Genomic DNA, 17904 nt, shown 5'->3' with positions numbered 1-17904 from the left:
CTGCTTCCCCATAGCGTCATTCCCCTGCGATGGAAATAGCGATGAGAACCACAGAGGGGTATATCTAAAAAAAATTGGAATTGCCATAAATTTAGAGACCTGTTTCCATATTTTCCATAAACTATAGTACCTTCTTGTAATAGCTTGGTTCCAGTTGTCTCAGTAGCAACCCTGAATCTTCATTCCCAATAGAGAGTTTGTAAATTGTAGGTATTCTTAGACCTCGATCTAATTCATTATTGTTATCCACTGCAAACAGGATTACCATTTGATGGAGAAGAGCCGCCCAATAATATAGGGTGATATTGGGGGGAAAAAGTGGACTCCTTTGTCCTCATTATGCTAGCTTCCACAGCCAGCGGAATTGCACGAAACAAATACAATACGTTTGGTAGCATGGTCATTTAAAAAAAAAAAATACCTCGCTATGATAGTCAGATGTAGCCCATTAACTCTCCTCAAGTCATTCCCTATAGACTTGATCAGAGGTTCAAAGTTGCATTTAATAATTTAATCCACCTTAACGCTTACTCGGACCCCAAGATACACCGCTGTATCTGCTTTTCTAGGGTCATTGAAATCTATATTATCTGTGCATAACACAATCGTTTTCCCTTTGTTCATTGCGTATTCAGATACAAGCCCATAACTCTCAGCGATCTTACTTATTTCTTCGATTGCCTCAGCTGGATTCGTAGTCAACACCGCAACAACATCAGCGTACGCCAATACTTTAGTCTCATACCCCCCAGTTATTATGGATTTAATCTTCCGAGTCGGTAGGAGCTTAACCACCAGAGGATTAATATAAAGAGCAAATAAAATTGGGGAGCAAGGGCATCCCTGCCTGGTCCCCCTTGATATATTAACATTATTAGAATTCTTCCCCATAAGTTGCAGTCAAGCTCTTGGTTGACAGTACATTGCCTTAATTGCCTTTATAAACTGAGATCCAAAACTGTTTAGCTCCAATATCCCCCATAAAAACTCTGTGATGATATCTTCTGGATCAGTATATACTTTTCTGTCTATTTAAATGGAGGATATTGAGTTTAAGGATATCCTCTGCCTTGTATGAAGAGCTAGCCGCCTACCAACTTGTTCGCCGTTTTCATAGGTGCTATTCCGATGGGACTGATATTCCTCTGCTGATCTCTGTGTTAACCAGTTATTCAGTTCATCTTTTGAAGCAATTATTCAATACTGGATTTGATCCCCCTCTTATCACAGTATTATTGTCGAAATATGCTCCACCTCAGCCCTGGCCAAGTCCCACAATAGTTGTTGATTCTTAATCTCCCAATGCATCTTGACCCTGGCAACAAAGCTAATAGTTTCGCCTCGAAGAGCGGCCTTGAAAGAGCCCCACACAACCCCACTACTAGCGCTGAATCTATTAATATAAAAAATTCTTGCACCCACTTTTTAATAAATTCAATGTATTCACTATTCACTAGCAGTTTGCTATAAAACGTCCATTGACTCTGTGGTCTCTTAAAGCTAGCTATTTCAATTTCTAAAATCAGAGGGTTATGATCGGATTTTATTTTAGGAAGTTTCTTAATCCCAACTTGTTCTAATAGATCCCTTCTACCATAGAAATTGTCAATCCTGACATATTTTTTATGCGGACAGGAGAAATACGTGTAACCGGGTTAGTTGGGTTTTTTGTAGCCCCGATATCCGCCAAGCCATGGCTATTTTTAAGGGAGTCTAATGCCCTGTAAACTCTAGGCTTTCGACCAGAACACCCCCCTTGTCTCTGCTGCCCGGATCCAATATCCAGAGAGATGTTAAGATCTCTGCAAAAAATTAAAAGGTCCGGCCATGTAGCAAGTTCTACTTCCAAATATTCTAATATCTGAGGATCTTCTTGGTTTGATCCATAGATCAAGCATACCATCCCTCCCACTGCAAATTCTACTATAGCCCTCCCCTGAGCATCCACGGCCTTTCGTTTGGCCAGACCTAAAGATGTCTTTGCTAATATGACCACCTCTCGAATATTCGAGGTCTGAACTGTGCATGCCAGGATATTATACACGCCAACCCTCAATAAATCTCTTTTCCCCAGGGAATGTGTGTCTCCTGTAAATATACTACATCCATGGAATTCAACCTCATGAGTTCAACATATCTTATCCTCTTTGCCCGATTGTTCAGTCCTGTACATTCCATGAGCAGATTGTTATCCTCCCCATCTTAGTTTAATTTCTAATTCCCAGATTCCTCCTATTGGTAATCTCTTGCTTTTTTCCTCCTCCACCTTTCGTCTCACAATCTGCCTCCTACTTTTCTTTTTTTGGCTGTTTCTTTGTTTCGTTATTATTTCTGGATATGCTTTTTTTTACCCCACATTTTACCCACCATCGTTCCCTTCCCTCTCCTCCCTTCCATCTCCCCCCCACTCACCTCTCGCAACAGGGTAAACATAGTGATTCAGGAAAACGAAGGCAGAGATGTTCATAGGTTAGCGGTTTGACGAATAGGATTGCAAGTTTTTAGTCGTCAGCCTATCAGGAACGGTGGGCCGATATATTGGGAATCAGCAACGTAGGACAGGAAGTAGAGGCACGCTCCACCGGAAACAATATGATCGGCGGACCAGAGAGGAACCCCCTGACCCGCGCACACGTGGTGGGCATTGGTTGATAATCAGGTAGGGAATTGGTTGTAACGGATTGGTTTAGCGACATATAAATAACTTTTGGAATGGGGCATACTCGCACACTGAATTTATCAGACCAGAGATGCAGATTTGATGGTTACTTAAGAAGGAATATTGAGGTGAGAATTGGAGAGAATGCAGAAAGTGTAGGAAACACGGTAGATTCTATTGCTTGTGGGTGATAGACTGTTTGTGTCTGTTTGGTTTAGCGCATCTTGTGGGAACATAAGGCGAGGATCGGCATTTTAGCAAGATAATACGGAAAAGGGCACATTTGCGGTCTGGGAACTAGGATATGGGAGAGGAGGTCGCTCGTCTGAACGAACTAAGGTGAGAATACGAGTATGTCAGGACTACAACTAATGCAGGCTTATTAAATCTATTTGAATGGTTACAATTATTTTTTCATTCTGTCTTAGGCTTAGCGCATCACTAAGTATCATAAGGCTGATTACTTTGCGCCAAGGATTGAACGTAGAAGAAGATTAGGGAGACATCTTGACAAAGGGGAAACACGAACATAACATTATAGGTAACTACATTTAGAATGATTAATAGCAACAAGGAGGGATTCTATGGATAAGGGATAACAGGGGGCGAAGCCGATAATGGTGTGGTGTATTTATAGATGGAATGGAATGCTTCAGCCAACGAGTGAATATTCATCAAGTATTGATTAATGGAATTGGTACATCATCTGGAACCTAGAAAAATGTAGATTGTGGATTAAAGGGTGGGAAGATGCAGGAGGGCCTCCCATCAATAAGTTTGGATGCATTGAGCTTTTGAGTAAATAATTCACCCTATGAGTGGGATTTTCGACATTATGGATATACTAATAGTGAAGATAGAAATATATTGAAACTGTATATATTGTCACTTTTTAGATCTAACAGTAAGAATTTTGGATCGCCGTCTGAATATCCACAGATGGAAAGGAATTTTTATCCTATATGTTCAATTAATTCTCTGTTGCTAAAGGTGAGCAATTGTATCTTTATCAAGCAATGCTTTTTTGACAACAAATGGTTAAGTTAATATAATCCTCCATGGTGATGGTTGAAGTTCATTGGTGCCCAACAGTGGGATTTAGAATGTTCAATAGGCAGCGGAAGAGCTGTTGTTTCAAGATACAATGTAAAGATATTTTTGTAGTGCTATTTTAATTATGTATATAGATGCTTGTGGTACAAGGGGACACAAGAAGGAAGGGCATAGCAATGATTTTCGTTTGTATTAGATTGTGCAGCATTGTGTCTAGCAATATATGTTTTAGTGATTATTGTTTGTATTCTTTTTCACAGCCCTGAGGACGTTCCAGAAGGGGACAAAATGCGTCCGCTGTTGATTATACTGTGACCATTGATACATAACAGAAAAAATAAAACAGAATATTCAGCACAGAAGAATCTTTTGGAAAATTGTTATTGAGAATTTATGTTATTGTATTATATGTTGTGTAATAAGTACGCTCCTTCCTTAGTTGATTTATTTCCATGGTATACGGAGGTGGGGCTGTGCCTCTGAGGGTGGTTGAGCGTAAAAGTACAAGCTACAGAATTGCTCTTAGGTGCACCTAGGTAGATGACCCAACATCGTCCAACTTTGAGTGAATACCTCAGTGCTTCAGTTCTGAACCTCTGTGATCCACATGGGTCATAAATCTGAGTGGAGCACAGCTCTTTATCAGGCTCTGCTATCTGCAGCCTGATAATAATGTAAAATAAACATTGCCTTTCTTTCACTTTATAAAGAAAATGCAATACTTATTTATTGCAGTTCTTATCTAAAAATAAACTCAAGACTGAGAGCTACTCTTATGGTTTCCACGAGCTACTAGTAGCTTGCGGTCGAATGGTTGGAAACACCTGATCTATACATATCATTGAATCAGAGCTGTACCTCTAACACAGTGGCTTTTATTATATAAATGGTACAATGGCCTACAGAGGACAGAGAGGAGCACTTCGGTCACAACTGTCCTAGAACGAATCATGTTTTTGACATGCAGCTCTGCTGATGCTGAACTTCCATCCTGCAGAGAGAGATGATTGCCAATCCTATTCCAGACTGATTCCCTTGTCCAGCTATCTAGGTCTGGGGGATCAGGTTAACCTACGAGATTGGACAGTGAGCACACCCACTATGCTCTTTAATTAGGGTAGTGATAGTTAGAAATATACAGCTATCAGACTGCCATGGTTGGACTTTTTATTCTTTTCACCATGTTCATAATGCTGGTTACATTGCTTTGTTTTATCTGCCTAATTTATCACAACTCATTCTTTCTATGCAAGACTACAATTGTTTCAATAAATGTATTAACAACTTTATTTGTATCTTTCTTGTGTTTACAATAGGCATGCATATGTAAATAACAAAAGAGGTAATATATGTTTCCACGATTTTCTTGAGGATCCGAGTGTCATATTCTAGGTTGCCAAAATCACCTGCCACCCCAGAAAGGTTAGGGGTTCAAGTGAGGCACTGTGAGCTAGCCAGGAGTTGGACCGACAGTCTCTGATGTGTAGGTGGACTCAGTCAGTGCATTCTAAAGTTCTGTAATCCTAATACACAGTTCTGCCTTTTTTCGTTATAATTATAGTCATGCAAGTTTGCTAGTAGGCATTACAGACAAATGGAAGTATAATCAGTGAGCACCATATTATATTGTAATGCTCATATTTGTATGGGGCTTAGTTTGGGGCAGAAAACTCTGCCCATCAAAATGGCTGGTATCTGACCTGCTGTAAGGAATTAAATAATTGTGGGGGCAAGCATGGGGCACTATTTTCTCTGGAGAGATCAAGTGCACCTGTGATAATTTTTTCTGTGATTACAATGGAGATCCTATTTGCCTCAGTTCAATCCATTTTTTCCCGATCATCATTGTAAGACACCAGGAGGGATGGTGTTTTGTTTTGGTTCTAAATGTTCTAATTCTGGTGCTGGGCTGGTTCCTAACATTCCCCATAAATTCTTGGAGTCGTACATAGAGACCCATTTCTTGATATCGTGCCATCTTTTTGATTCAAAAGATACTTTTACTTATTCTGTGATTGCAGAAAGATTTTTCTCAGCTCTTGAATAGCAGTTTAGTATGATTAGAGGATATATCTGCAGTGTCTAATAGTCGGTTGCAGAATTATCTTTTCCAAAATTATTAATAGTCTTATTTAGTAGACCTCCGTATTGATTTATCAATTCTTCACAATGAACTGCCGAATGCTGCATCCAATTGGGTTTTCTCATATTTGAATTTACTTCGGATTCAGCTGTGCTCATCAAATATTTAGTGAGCTTGCTGCCTAAGCTGATTATGGTCACCTGTGAGAAGTCATCACATTCTCTGCTATTCATAATTTCATAGGATACAATTTGCTCCATTAAAGACACTAGAGTCTAATCTAGGAGAGTACCTTCTTTGACTACATAGTGCGATGGCCCAGAAAGTATATCGGGGAACATTATGCCTACAAGAATAATCACAGCCTAAATAGCAGGGACCAAAAATTAGGGTAAATATCAATCTTCATTGTCGGGTATCTGCCAAATTAATTGCAAACCATTTATTGGATCTTGGGTAAGCCACTTACGGTCCAAGAGTTAAATCAGATCTCTTTTGAGTATGACCTGAACTTTCATTGTCATCAATAATTGATTCTGAATGTGTTCAAGTATAGTGATTTGTAATTTTCATTATCATAGTGAATCTGGAGGAATATAGATATTACACAACACAAAAATTCGAAAATTATTTACTTCAATTTTTTTTTTCTGAAACCAATCTATAATCTCAATTGATTGCCATGATTTTGTTTGATGCTTGTAAACTTAGAATAAAACTCACAAATCCAGGATTTTAATAAAATAATGTCAGGCAAAATAGTCTTATTTAAAATTTTGAAAACTATAAATTCCTTCTTACCTTTGGAATAAAATAACCTTTGAAGTTTGTATCCACAGTGGTCTCACGGGCCAAACCTAACGGCAAAATGTTGCCAAATCGCTGAATCTCATGTATCACGGCATCTGTGTACGGCATAAGCTTACGATGCCCAGTGCGTGGCTGCTCTGAGTCTATGACTCTGTCAATCTCTTCCTGAACTTTTCCTGATAAAAAGCAAAACAACACATTGCAAAACATATAAAGAAATAATTTCACATGTATTTAATCATTACTCCACATTTGGTAGCTTTCCATGCACCTCTTTGATTCTCATTACAAGGGCAACACATTGTGCTATTATTATCCTTCCCTAAAATAGTACACAATATATGGTTAAATTTAGAATACAAATAATTGCTTGCCACCTATGTGGTATATATGATGGCTAGAGGGTAGCAGCTGACCCATTCTTTCTCACATCTTTAATGAATATTTCTTTAAATTTTGTATACTCTGACACATACATTGATAGGTATTGAATCTCCAAAGATGATCCTCATTAGCATTTGTTATAATTGATTGATTTAAAGTTTATGATTTGTGTCTGATCCCATTGTTGCTCATGATAGAGAGGTCTGCAGCACTCAATACTCCCGATATTGCAGAACTCAATGTGCTCTTCATCACTGAATGTGATTCACAACAACATCCTGACATATGCTAGGCAACTTCATTTCCATAAGTTACTACATTCATCACAGAGTCTGAACGTGCAGGAAATAACAATTGCCAAACGTCTTTCTGCCCCTGCACTATAGGTAAAGAAGCATTCCTAAACTCCATCAAGCACTTCACATTGCATTCCACTCTGCAACCCATTCAACCCCCCATTTCCTATACAGGTCCATGGACAGAACATATAGGAAAACTATAACCAACACACAAACTCAACCATCTAAAACATGCATGCGCACCCTCCTCAACCTTATTCAGTTACTTCTGTGCCAGGAATTTACCAGCAGCAGCAGCAGTGAAAATATTTGAGAAAATAGTATTTCTTGCACTAAGTGCCTGTCAAAGTGGCATTTCCATGGCTGCAGTCACTCAAAGTGGGGCTCCCAGTCCTCTGCACCACACCGCATTGAAGAGAGGCAATGTTGAATTTGAGCTCAATGGTGAATAAGGATGTCAAACGGGGGTAGTTCTTTCTGTCCCTACAAGAGGCAATTCCACAGAAGATGTAGTCGAGGCTAGATTTATACCTGGATTTTACTAAGATGTTTTTTTTCCAGTGACTGTTGCCAATCCAAGATTGAGCTAATCTTTTTTCCTCTGCAGTAATTTCTTTTTTTGATCATTGACAGTGCATATGGTCCCTTATTTTTCATTGCAGTGATTTTCCAGTTGCTTCTATTTTTGTTCCTGATTCATGCTCTGTCGTGTAGCTGCTTTTATGCCTTAATTTTAAGTTCTGAAAGTTTCTGCTTGGCTGTTTCTCAACCCTGATTCCTGTGCTTTGCTTTTCAGCTCCTACATTAATTTCCCATTTTCAATCAAAAAGTAGGAAGATGGCTGAGCAGGTTCTTTCTATCCCTTTGTGGCATTTTCCTCCCAACTGGGAGCCCCTAAAGACACACTTGACAACTTTCATTTGTATAGTACATGATGACACCATGGTCACGCAACAACAAGCTCAATATGACATAAGATGTTATCAAGTTAATGCACTGCTGATGCTACATTATTGGCTTGGTTTTCTCAACCATACCTGTGATCTACTGCAAACCTCCCACACCCTTGGGCAGGACCAGTTACCCTTCTGCTCCTTCATGAATGTCTCTTCTCATGTCATTGACCAGCCTCCATCTCATGTCAGTACTTTCACCAGCAACCTCAAATTGTTCCTGGAAAATCACAAAAGCACTAATGCCCTAATGAATACAGTTCGCCAAAGACCCCACTGCCATCAATTTCAATATCTGTAAACAGAAAAAGAAGCATATCCCATGATGAGCACACAGATAAAATCACTCTGCTCAACTTGATCAAGACACATGATTCAACCAAAGCCAAATACTACACCGACTCCATGAATGAATCATCCAATAGAATCTGAACACTCTTTAAGACCCTCCTTACTTACAATCCATTGACAAATACAACTCCATCATCTTCCCTTCAGTAAAATATTACATAAACTCTAACTTCACATCAACAGCAGCAGACCAATATTTCCCTGTAATCCAGTCTTCCAGGCAATGTTCCGTAAGTGCCATCTTTTAATCGCTTATCTGTTAAAGATGATACTTACTTATATACTCAAATCCCTGAAGTCACCTCTTATGAAGATGATGTCATACCCTCATCCCATTCCAAAGCCTTAAATAAAGAAACTCTCTTTCAAATTCAGGCCGTTACTTCAAAGGTGTGAGTAATTAGCTTTTTGTGTGGAAAAACCCCTTTTATGTGGAATTATATTTTTGCTTTATGTACTCTTTTCAACTGATGCCCATGCCACAGTGTATGTGATCTGATCCTATAACATGCTACCATTGGTTATTGCTAAATTGACCTATTTAACATTTACATTAAGGCCATAGTATATGGTGCAGAAAAATACACCAATGGTATGAAAATGTTAATTATAAACTGTGGACTACAGCATTGCTCTGGGACTACCTGTGTATCCTGACTCTTGCAGCTTTTAAATCTGCAGTAAAACTGCCAAAATAACCATTTTTGAAAGGAAAAAAACTACTTTTGCATATTAAATAAGTCTTCCCTATGCAGGCCCTGCAGCCTACAAGGTATGGTGGCTAATATTTGAAAGTGGTACATGCAAGAATGAATGTGGCATGTGCATACAGTGACTAGCCCTCAAAGCACTGCTAGTCCTGTAGCTATCCTATAAGAAACTATAACGTTCAGATTAAATAATAAGCCTATACATTTTTTGGGGGAATATGCTACAGAGGTGACTAAACCACTATTTTTTATATTTATTAAAAATCCAATTCCTTTGTGGTCTGATTTTTAATAAATGTTTAGGAAAAATATGTTTTACAAAGTAACACTTGGCCTGCCTGAACCTATGGTGGGCTAATTACCATTAACTTGCTAATGGATGGCCCGGACAGTGCTACTCCTTAGTGAGGTGTGAAAATTGCTCTCATTACAAAAACAATAGCTTAGGCCTAGAGAGAGACTGGGTCATAAAATAGGCCTGGGCACCAAAACACAACAACAGTAGCCCTCATTAGCGAATCATTTAGCTAAAGAAGTGCCCCACATTTGCAAATCAGGGCAGTTTTGAACTTGTAAAGACACACTGTATAATGTTTCACAAGGGATGGGATACTGCATGCATTTGTAGTTCCTATAGGCAATGTGTGGGGACAATCTACAGACACAATGGCCCGCCATACCATAAAACAAGCCCACAAACAGCCAAATAAATGGCCCACACACTTACCTGTCAGACCGGCCCTTCAGGCAATTCCAGATTACTCTTTATGCTAGTCTTATCCTGCTTAGGACTTTTCATAGGAGTATCTGGGAGAGGTATGAATACATCCGTTCAGGAAGGGCAGTTGGGGAGGGTTCAGAAATTCATAAAATTTAAAGAGACCAGGGTGAGGCCTTCCATTCATAGTTAAGTACAAAAGGCGACTCCATGAACCAAAGCATTTTGTTCAGCAGGCCCTCTGTATGCTGTATGGCATCAAGACTGTGGAGGGGGTGCTATTCACAGAATAATTTGGGTGTATCTAGGACTGCTGGTTTCACTAATTGCACCTCTGGCTGGCACACAAGCTCTATTCAGGGTCAGAAAGATTCCGCTATGATGGATTTGCCTGAGAATACTCACCTCCACACTGTCCAGTGAAACCCACAAACCTGGCATCTCACCCACAACTCATCAGAAAACTCTCATGACCAGCCAAATAACAGAAGAGGCATAGAACTACTGTTTGAGACCCGAGTTGAAAGCAGAAGTGATGAATCTGCTCTCACTTGTGCCCATGACTAAGAAGTGGACTTCAAGGATCATTTGCTGGATCTCCTGTGTGGCTAAAGGGGCACCACAATCTGCAAGATACCTTTTTTCCTGAAGTGCCCAGCTAACCAGTGACAACTGGTAGTTGACCAGATCTTGCTGGTGACCTCTGCTCTGCTGGAGTGAGTCCTAGGCCCTACGTTCTGTCCCTGAGGTCCTAGAATCCTTAGGAGTGACCCTGAGGAGCAGCTCCAGAAACTCTGAAAATCTGGGACTCGGAAATCTTTTTGATTTTCAAGATCTCCGAAGCCTCAGTGGGACATTGTTAGAAACGGGACCCCCGGCCGGCCAATGCTCACGCCAAGGTCAGTCAGGGATCACCATTTCTACGTCAGGGCAAGGGAGTTAGACGCCAAGATAACCCCTGCTCACCCTCTAGGTAACGTGACGCGAGCAGCAAGGCTAATCTCGGAGGCGATGTGTAAAGCGTTTGCGAGCGCACCCCAGCGACAACACCCTAGGCCCACCACAAAGGAAACTCCACACAAGGTTATATCAAAAATAGCCTTGGTATTATAATAAAAACACATTAGATAAGACACACAATTTACAATGTGCCAACAGGCACGGGCAAGATTTACAAGGGATTATGTACAGGACAGGGCCACCTGGACCACTGTCAGGGGAATGCACTTTTTAGAAATAGCACTTGTAGGTATAACACTTAGCACATAAACATATAATGACTGTAGCACAAAAATAGTAAATGTAGCACACAACCAGTAACTACTGGTAAAGGGTAAATACCTCCTACGCAACCCTAAACACTGTAGGAAAATCACGCAGGGACCTAGGACCTTAACAGCAGGACCTATGGAAGGAAAACACCATCACCTAAGCATGTCACATTTAGCAAAGGAAAGGAAACCTAAAACAATCCTCTAAGCAGGTCACTTTTAGCAAAGGGGAAGAAAAGCAATCACCTAAGCAAGTCACATTTAGCAAAGGTATCGAAGCATTAAACCCATTGCACATGAGGCATCAAAAATACATTCACCTAAGCATGTCACATTTAGCAAAGGGAAGGAAGCATAACACAATCACCTAAGCAAATCACATTTAGCAAAGGTAATAAACCATAATCACTCCTCTATGCAGGTCACTTTTAGCACAGGGGAAGAAACATAAACAATCACCTAAGCAGGTCACTTTTAGCAAAGGGATCACATAAGCAAGTAAACCATAACTTGCGCAGGGTGTATATAGCACAACACTAGAACTGTCCCTCAGGCCAACTGGCCTCGCAAGGGCTGAAATGCCCTGAATCCAATGTCAGGGAAGGCTGCGCAGGCAGCCAAGAACACAAAGCCTAAACGTAGCAACTGTCCGCTAAGTGCTGGACAGTTGTAAATACAGATGATCAACGTTGGAGCCTCGTGGGATCAAGAACACAGGTGAGGGCAAGTACTGCGTGGGAACCTCGGGGCTCTGACCACACTCGTGTCCCCTAAGAGCCTCTCAGGGCTCGCAAAACAAATATGCTGGCACTAAAGAGCTTCAGCGCTCTAAAACAATGAAATGCCCCTAGAGCCTCCCAGGTTCATAGATCAATTAGGGCGGGAGCCTCTCGGGGCTCAAAGAACAAATGTGGGCGATGAGCCTCGCAGGGGCTCGAAAACAAGAGATGCCATGAGCCTCTCGGGCTCGCCGAACAGATTGCCCCCAGGAGACTCGGGGCTCCAATCTCAAATGCGGGCTTCGTTGGAGTCCCTCACGGGGGACTCAGGATTAATACAACTGCCCCCAAGAGCCTCAACCGGCTCTTCACTCAGACGGGGAGGGGCGGGCACCGGCAATATGCCCCGATGCCCTCCTCCCCGATTCTGCACTCCCAGGCCCCACTCACCGGGTCTCTTGCTCCGGGCTGCGCTTGGAGGCGGGCGGGCTCCGCTGCAGTCTCTCGGCTCTTCTGCCACTCCGGGGCTCTCCTCTCACTCGGGAGCCTCGGGAAGACGCGCCGGCCGCTTCCTGCTTCTTTGGCCTGGCCCGTCACGCTGCAATCCGCCTGACTTCCTCTGGGGCAGCCAATGACAGCGCGGCCCTGGGGGTATGGAGGCGGGACATCCGGGTCGCACTAGGCAGCGGCCCGGCAACGGTTTCAATGCCCCTGGGCTGCGGTGGTGATCACGGGCAATGCCGGGTGGGCACCGGCTTTTAAATAATTAAAATATCACGGGGCAATGCCGGGTGGGCACCGGCTTCCAATTAAAATATAAAGCGAGGTGGGCACTCGCTCGGCCAGGGATCTGCGAATCGGGTCCAATGCCGGGTGGGCACCGGCTTCTGTAAATAAAGCGCTCCTAAGCGCTATGGACCACAGGGAAAAGCGCTCCCAGCGCTGGAAATACAAATAAAGCGCTCGAAGCGCTAGCAGTAAAGATAAAGCGCTCCCAGCGCTAGGCAGCACGAAGGAGGCGCTCCTCAGCGCTAGGGGCAACAGAAAAGCTCCAGCAAGGTCTGGAGGCAGGCAGGGGGCAAGGCTGGGCCCAGAGCCAGCACACTGGGTCTCCAGGCAGGGAGACAGTCCAAGTGGCGGTCCTCCTGGCCCCAGCAGCAGCAACAGCCCCCTCTGGCAGGATCCAAAAGTAGAACAACATTCATGGAGACACAGCCCCTTCTTATACAGGTCATTCCTTTGTCTCTAGGTGCAGGGTGGGGGGAAACCAGTCGCAGCTGGTTTTGGAGTACCCTTGATGGCCCAACCACCCCTTTCATTCACTGGGGAGGCTAGGGTCGTTAGACACACCACAGGGGCCGGAGCCAGCATTGTGTGGGGCAAAGCCCAGCCCCATCAGGGACCAGGTGCAGCCCTCCCCAGCCATCAACATGCTGATCTCACACTCACCACCGGGCAGACCCATCCAGACTTCCTGGAGCCAGGCATGCCAGTCAGCTCCAGCCAATCACGCTCCTGCACCCTCACTGCACACATACATCAATGTCCAGAAGCAGCACTTCCCTACTAGACACATACCAGCCGTACATACCATTGCGCAGCATTTACTTTCACGAGTTCACACATACCAAACTCGAGCCTGCACTCCCCGCACATCAGGAACTAACATGGACACACACATTCCCCATGCATTCCTACGGGAGGGCAGGCCAGCCACACTACACGCACGCACTTTACCCTGGGACACAGGGAAAAAGTGTGCAGAGACCCAAAAATTTACTAACACAGGGTCACAACTAAAAGCAAAAAGATTAGGGGTGAACCTGCCATAAGGGCCAAGTCCAACAGACATTGAGGCAAAGGCGGTCAATTTTAAAGTGAATTTGTCAGATAGAGCTTTAGGCTTGCCCCATTGGAGGATTTTGAGCCCTATAAAAAAGACGTAGGGCCTGATTTCAATCTTGGCGGACGGGATACTCCGTCACAAATGTGATGAACATTCTGTCTTCAGTATTTCAATACCATAGGTCATAATGAAATTGTGATTTGGTGGATGGCATATCTGTCACATTTGTGATGGAATAACCCTGTCCACCAAGATCGTAATCAAGCCCTATGTGTGAAGGCTTGAAATCAAACTCAATGGATTTAGTTGGACCTTGTCCAGCACTATCCAGCTTTGACAGGACTGCAGCGTGTATAGCCTGCAACCTTGTCCCACTAGAAGATTTTGACTTCCATTTCCGGGACCAAGTCACAAAGTAAAATGTTTGACTAGGTTGGCTTGAAAACATGCCTAGGTCCCGGTTTACCTAAAGAGTTACTATTAACCCTGGGAGAAGTACTACGCTACGCTCACGTAGTTTGCGAAGTTTGCGCTACTTTGCACTACACGAATTGCACGTAGCACAGTGCAAACATGCATAGCGGTCATTTTTTGGCGACTGCGAGCGAGCAAAATGACATCCCGGCGGGACTTTTTCCTCATTCGCGATCAGCAACATCAAGTTGCCGATCGCGAACGTGGAAAATAAACCTCACGGTTGAGATTCTCAACACAGGGAGGTCAGGTTTCTCATTGCGAGAAACTTCCAGTCTGCGTTGAGAAAGCTGCCACTCGAGTAGAAATATACTTGAGATGCCGAAAACGACTGCTTGCACTGTGCAAGATGCGGTTTGCACTGATTGCACAGAGTGGACAAGCATCCAGCACTGTGCAATCAGTGCAAAAAGCATTTTGCACAATGCACTACGCAGTTTGCGTAGCTACGCGTAGGTCGCATAGTGCGAAGTGCACAGACATTGAAATTGCGTATAGACTTCAGACTTGCACATAACAATACACCACATAATTTGATGAGTACATTTGACAATGATTTGTGTATTGGTGATGTGGGAGACTTTAAAGCCTTCAACACTTTGGAAAAGAAACATATTGAGGACCTGAGTGAATGAGAAACCTTTGTAAAAAGGGGTGTAGAAACAGACATCAGCAGCAAAAGTGGCTTTAAGATGAGGTTGAAGTTTTGCCCAACCCTGCCACCGAAAGCTTAGATACCTTTCAGGAGGTACTGTTATGAAAACTAGAGCGGTTGCAGAGACACAAACAAACTTGAAGGAGATAAATAACAGTGAACTTACTTACACACAAGGGAGGCCATTGAGACATTACAGGCTGACACAACAATTGCCATCAAACCTTCCAATAATATGGTTCTATGGGCCATAAAGGACTATACAACAAAATCCCATAAGCAACTACAGAATTCAGGATGTTATGAGGTAATTGAGTGGGAAGTGTACATTGGTACCATTTAAAGATATTGTGAAAAACTGGGTTGTAGTTTGACAGGGTGTTAGCCCAGGTCAACCAACAGTCAAAATCCCTAGCAGGGTGAACCACAAAAGTCACAAAATTAGCCTGTGCTTAACCCTGTGGTAGCTTGGCACAAAAGAAGTCAGGAGTATTTTAGGCAATGTGTAAAGTATTTATTCAGCACAGAAATAGTGATGAAGTGAAAACACAACAGAAAAGTATCACAGTAATTTAGAAAAATAAAGAAAAAAAAATGATTGGACACCAAAATGAAAAAATCCATTCAATTTAACAGGTATTATGAATTTGTTAATTTTAAAAAAAGTACATCAAAGATGCAAGCGCCAACCGACATCTAGTCATGCGAGACTGTGTCAAAGTCAGAAATCATGGCCAACCGAAATGGAGCACAAGTTAAATACAAAAGTGGACTGGGCCTGGTCAGCGCGTACCTTCGTACTTAGAAGAAATTTGAAGAAAAATTCTCTGAGAAGGTAGAAGTTCAACACTGGGGAAGGCTGCAGGCAGTGGCTGAGGAGGAAGTATTATCAGTAGGGAGCTCCTGGAAAGAGCTGCTGAGAAGATTTCTTCTTACAGGCTAATGGGCTGATTACGAGTCTGGCGCTTAGAGGACTGCCAGACTCTTGGGGGCGCGGCAGTGGCAGTCCAACCTTCACCGACATTGCACCACCTCAACCATCAGGGAACCACGCTCCCTGATGGTTGCGTGGCTGTAATATGCGTAGCCATCAAAAAATGGGGTAGACCCTAAAGTCAACAGACCTGGGCGGTATTCATTGTACAAAAACAATGGTCTAGGACTATTCCTTTTTCAAAATTCATTCAATCAATTATCAATTCAAAAATGTAACTCATTAGATGGGCACATATGCCATATTACCCACGGTACACTCAATGTCTAAGTATATCAACAAACACAACAAGCATTTAGCAACAACAATGACTCAAAAACAATTATTCTGGGGCAATTTAATTCATTGCATTTCTGGCTGTCTCATTCATAGAGCAGTTAAGGTTGCCCAAAGAGAGTGTGCAACGAAATAGAAATATAGTGTGATTTGAAAGACAAGTAAAGAGAAAGACATAAGAAAATACAAAATTTACAATATTTCACAATGCTATATACAATATACAGATTTGACCAACGAATTTTTTATCAAGATCCTGGTGTGTAAAGGAAACTGCACAAAGTTCATCAAATGATGGAGACACTGCTTCCACGCTGTTGTTTGCACTAAAGATATAGGCCACCATCCAGGACAAGCTAAGGTATCGACGTTTCGACTCGTCTTAAGGCCATGGAGGCGGTTTTAACCTTGGCCGTGCGAATCTTCTTCAGGAGTAAAATTAGGGGCAACCGGAGGAGCAGCACCTGCCCTAAAACATAATTAATATATGTGTCATGTTGTTGCTAATGTTCCAAATGCGATCATCTATGAATCGCATACGTACATGGTAAGAATTAAACTTACCCAGTGATGATTCAACCTTATTGGAAATGGCTCTTAATTCCAATAGTAAATTAATTACCTAAAAACATAACGGAAGGGTCATTAGACCTCATCTCTATCCACAACCCAACTCACTTAACGTTTCAACCTATGTATAACATTACCTTTGAATGATGGTTGAAAACGGGAGTAATTAATCCTCCAAATGGCCGGGTATGTGATCCAATTTAATAACCCTGTTAAAAAACATGGGTAGAGTAAGGGTAACGTTTAGAGTCAAATGCAGCATTTCTCTGCATCAGGATGCAACATATCCAAAATAAGTCTTACCAAAACTGTGTAGGAACGATGTCTGCACAGTGGATTTCAAACTTGTAGTGTTCGGATTTTTAATGGCTTCCTATGAATTAAAAGCAATGATACCCTGGTGAATACCATCATATATCAGTTGAAATCAATTCAGGGTTTGAAGAAACTGCAGACGCACTCACCAATGCGATGGGTGTAATGGACGTCCGCTTCGTGTCAGGCTACACGCTGCATGTATCCTAGGTAAACGCAAACGAGCATTTATAAGTCAGCGTATATTTGATCTAATATTTAGATGGAAATAGTAACTGTAGGGCGTGTGCGCTTACCATGCTCGTAATTATCATGTCCCCAAAGGTTCAAAACACGAACAATACGGCGTCCTCTTGCTCAAGTCCACGGAGCAACCGGTGGCAAGAAAGGACTCACTACAGCTTAAACGGCATCAGTAAAGATAGAAGACGGCTTGGTCCTGTTAGTGCAACGTGTATCGGCCATTTTGGGTAGGGGTTACAACAACATTTGAGCAACCAATCGCATACTTGATCCAAGCCTCTACTACCCCAATAATTCGAATGACAATACTGTAGAGATTTAAAGATTGCAAGATGTACAAAGCGTGTTAACATCACGAGTAAGGGAGGTATGCTAACATCTAAATCACTAAGGTAACATAATAGATAAAATGCAATTCAACCCAAATTGATGTAAGGTGTGTCGGCCATTTTGGAACAGGGGCACGACCACATTGGAACATCTAGGTACATGCTTAATCCATGAAGATCATACACTAATGT

At 42.4% G+C, this 17904-nt stretch overlaps 1 protein-coding gene and 1 long non-coding RNA gene across 3 annotated transcripts in view; one reads left to right on the top strand and one right to left on the bottom strand.

Moving 5' to 3' along the window:
• LOC144762422 (cytochrome P450 2K1-like) overlaps positions 1–17904 on the bottom strand; it is a 579377-nt gene that overhangs the window by 91062 nt on the left and 470411 nt on the right. For both annotated transcript variants that reach the window (XM_078647602.1, XM_078647603.1), the window contains one exon: positions 6597–6781. In XM_078647602.1, coding sequence (XP_078503728.1) covers positions 6597–6781 — 185 coding nt within the window. The remainder of the gene's footprint in view (positions 1–6596; positions 6782–17904) is intronic.
• Positions 2877–4270, top strand: LOC144762424 (uncharacterized). Its single transcript, XR_013596091.1, has 4 exons — positions 2877–2998; positions 3088–3200; positions 3556–3649; positions 3973–4270. It is a non-coding gene; the product is annotated as an uncharacterized LOC144762424 (long non-coding RNA).

Source organism: Lissotriton helveticus, chromosome 6, assembly GCF_964261635.1.
Source record: "Lissotriton helveticus chromosome 6, aLisHel1.1, whole genome shotgun sequence".
Taxonomy (NCBI): Eukaryota; Metazoa; Chordata; class Amphibia; order Caudata; family Salamandridae; genus Lissotriton; species Lissotriton helveticus.
Note: the sequence above shows the minus strand (reverse complement) of the source record. Positions and strands in the feature narration are given on the sequence as shown.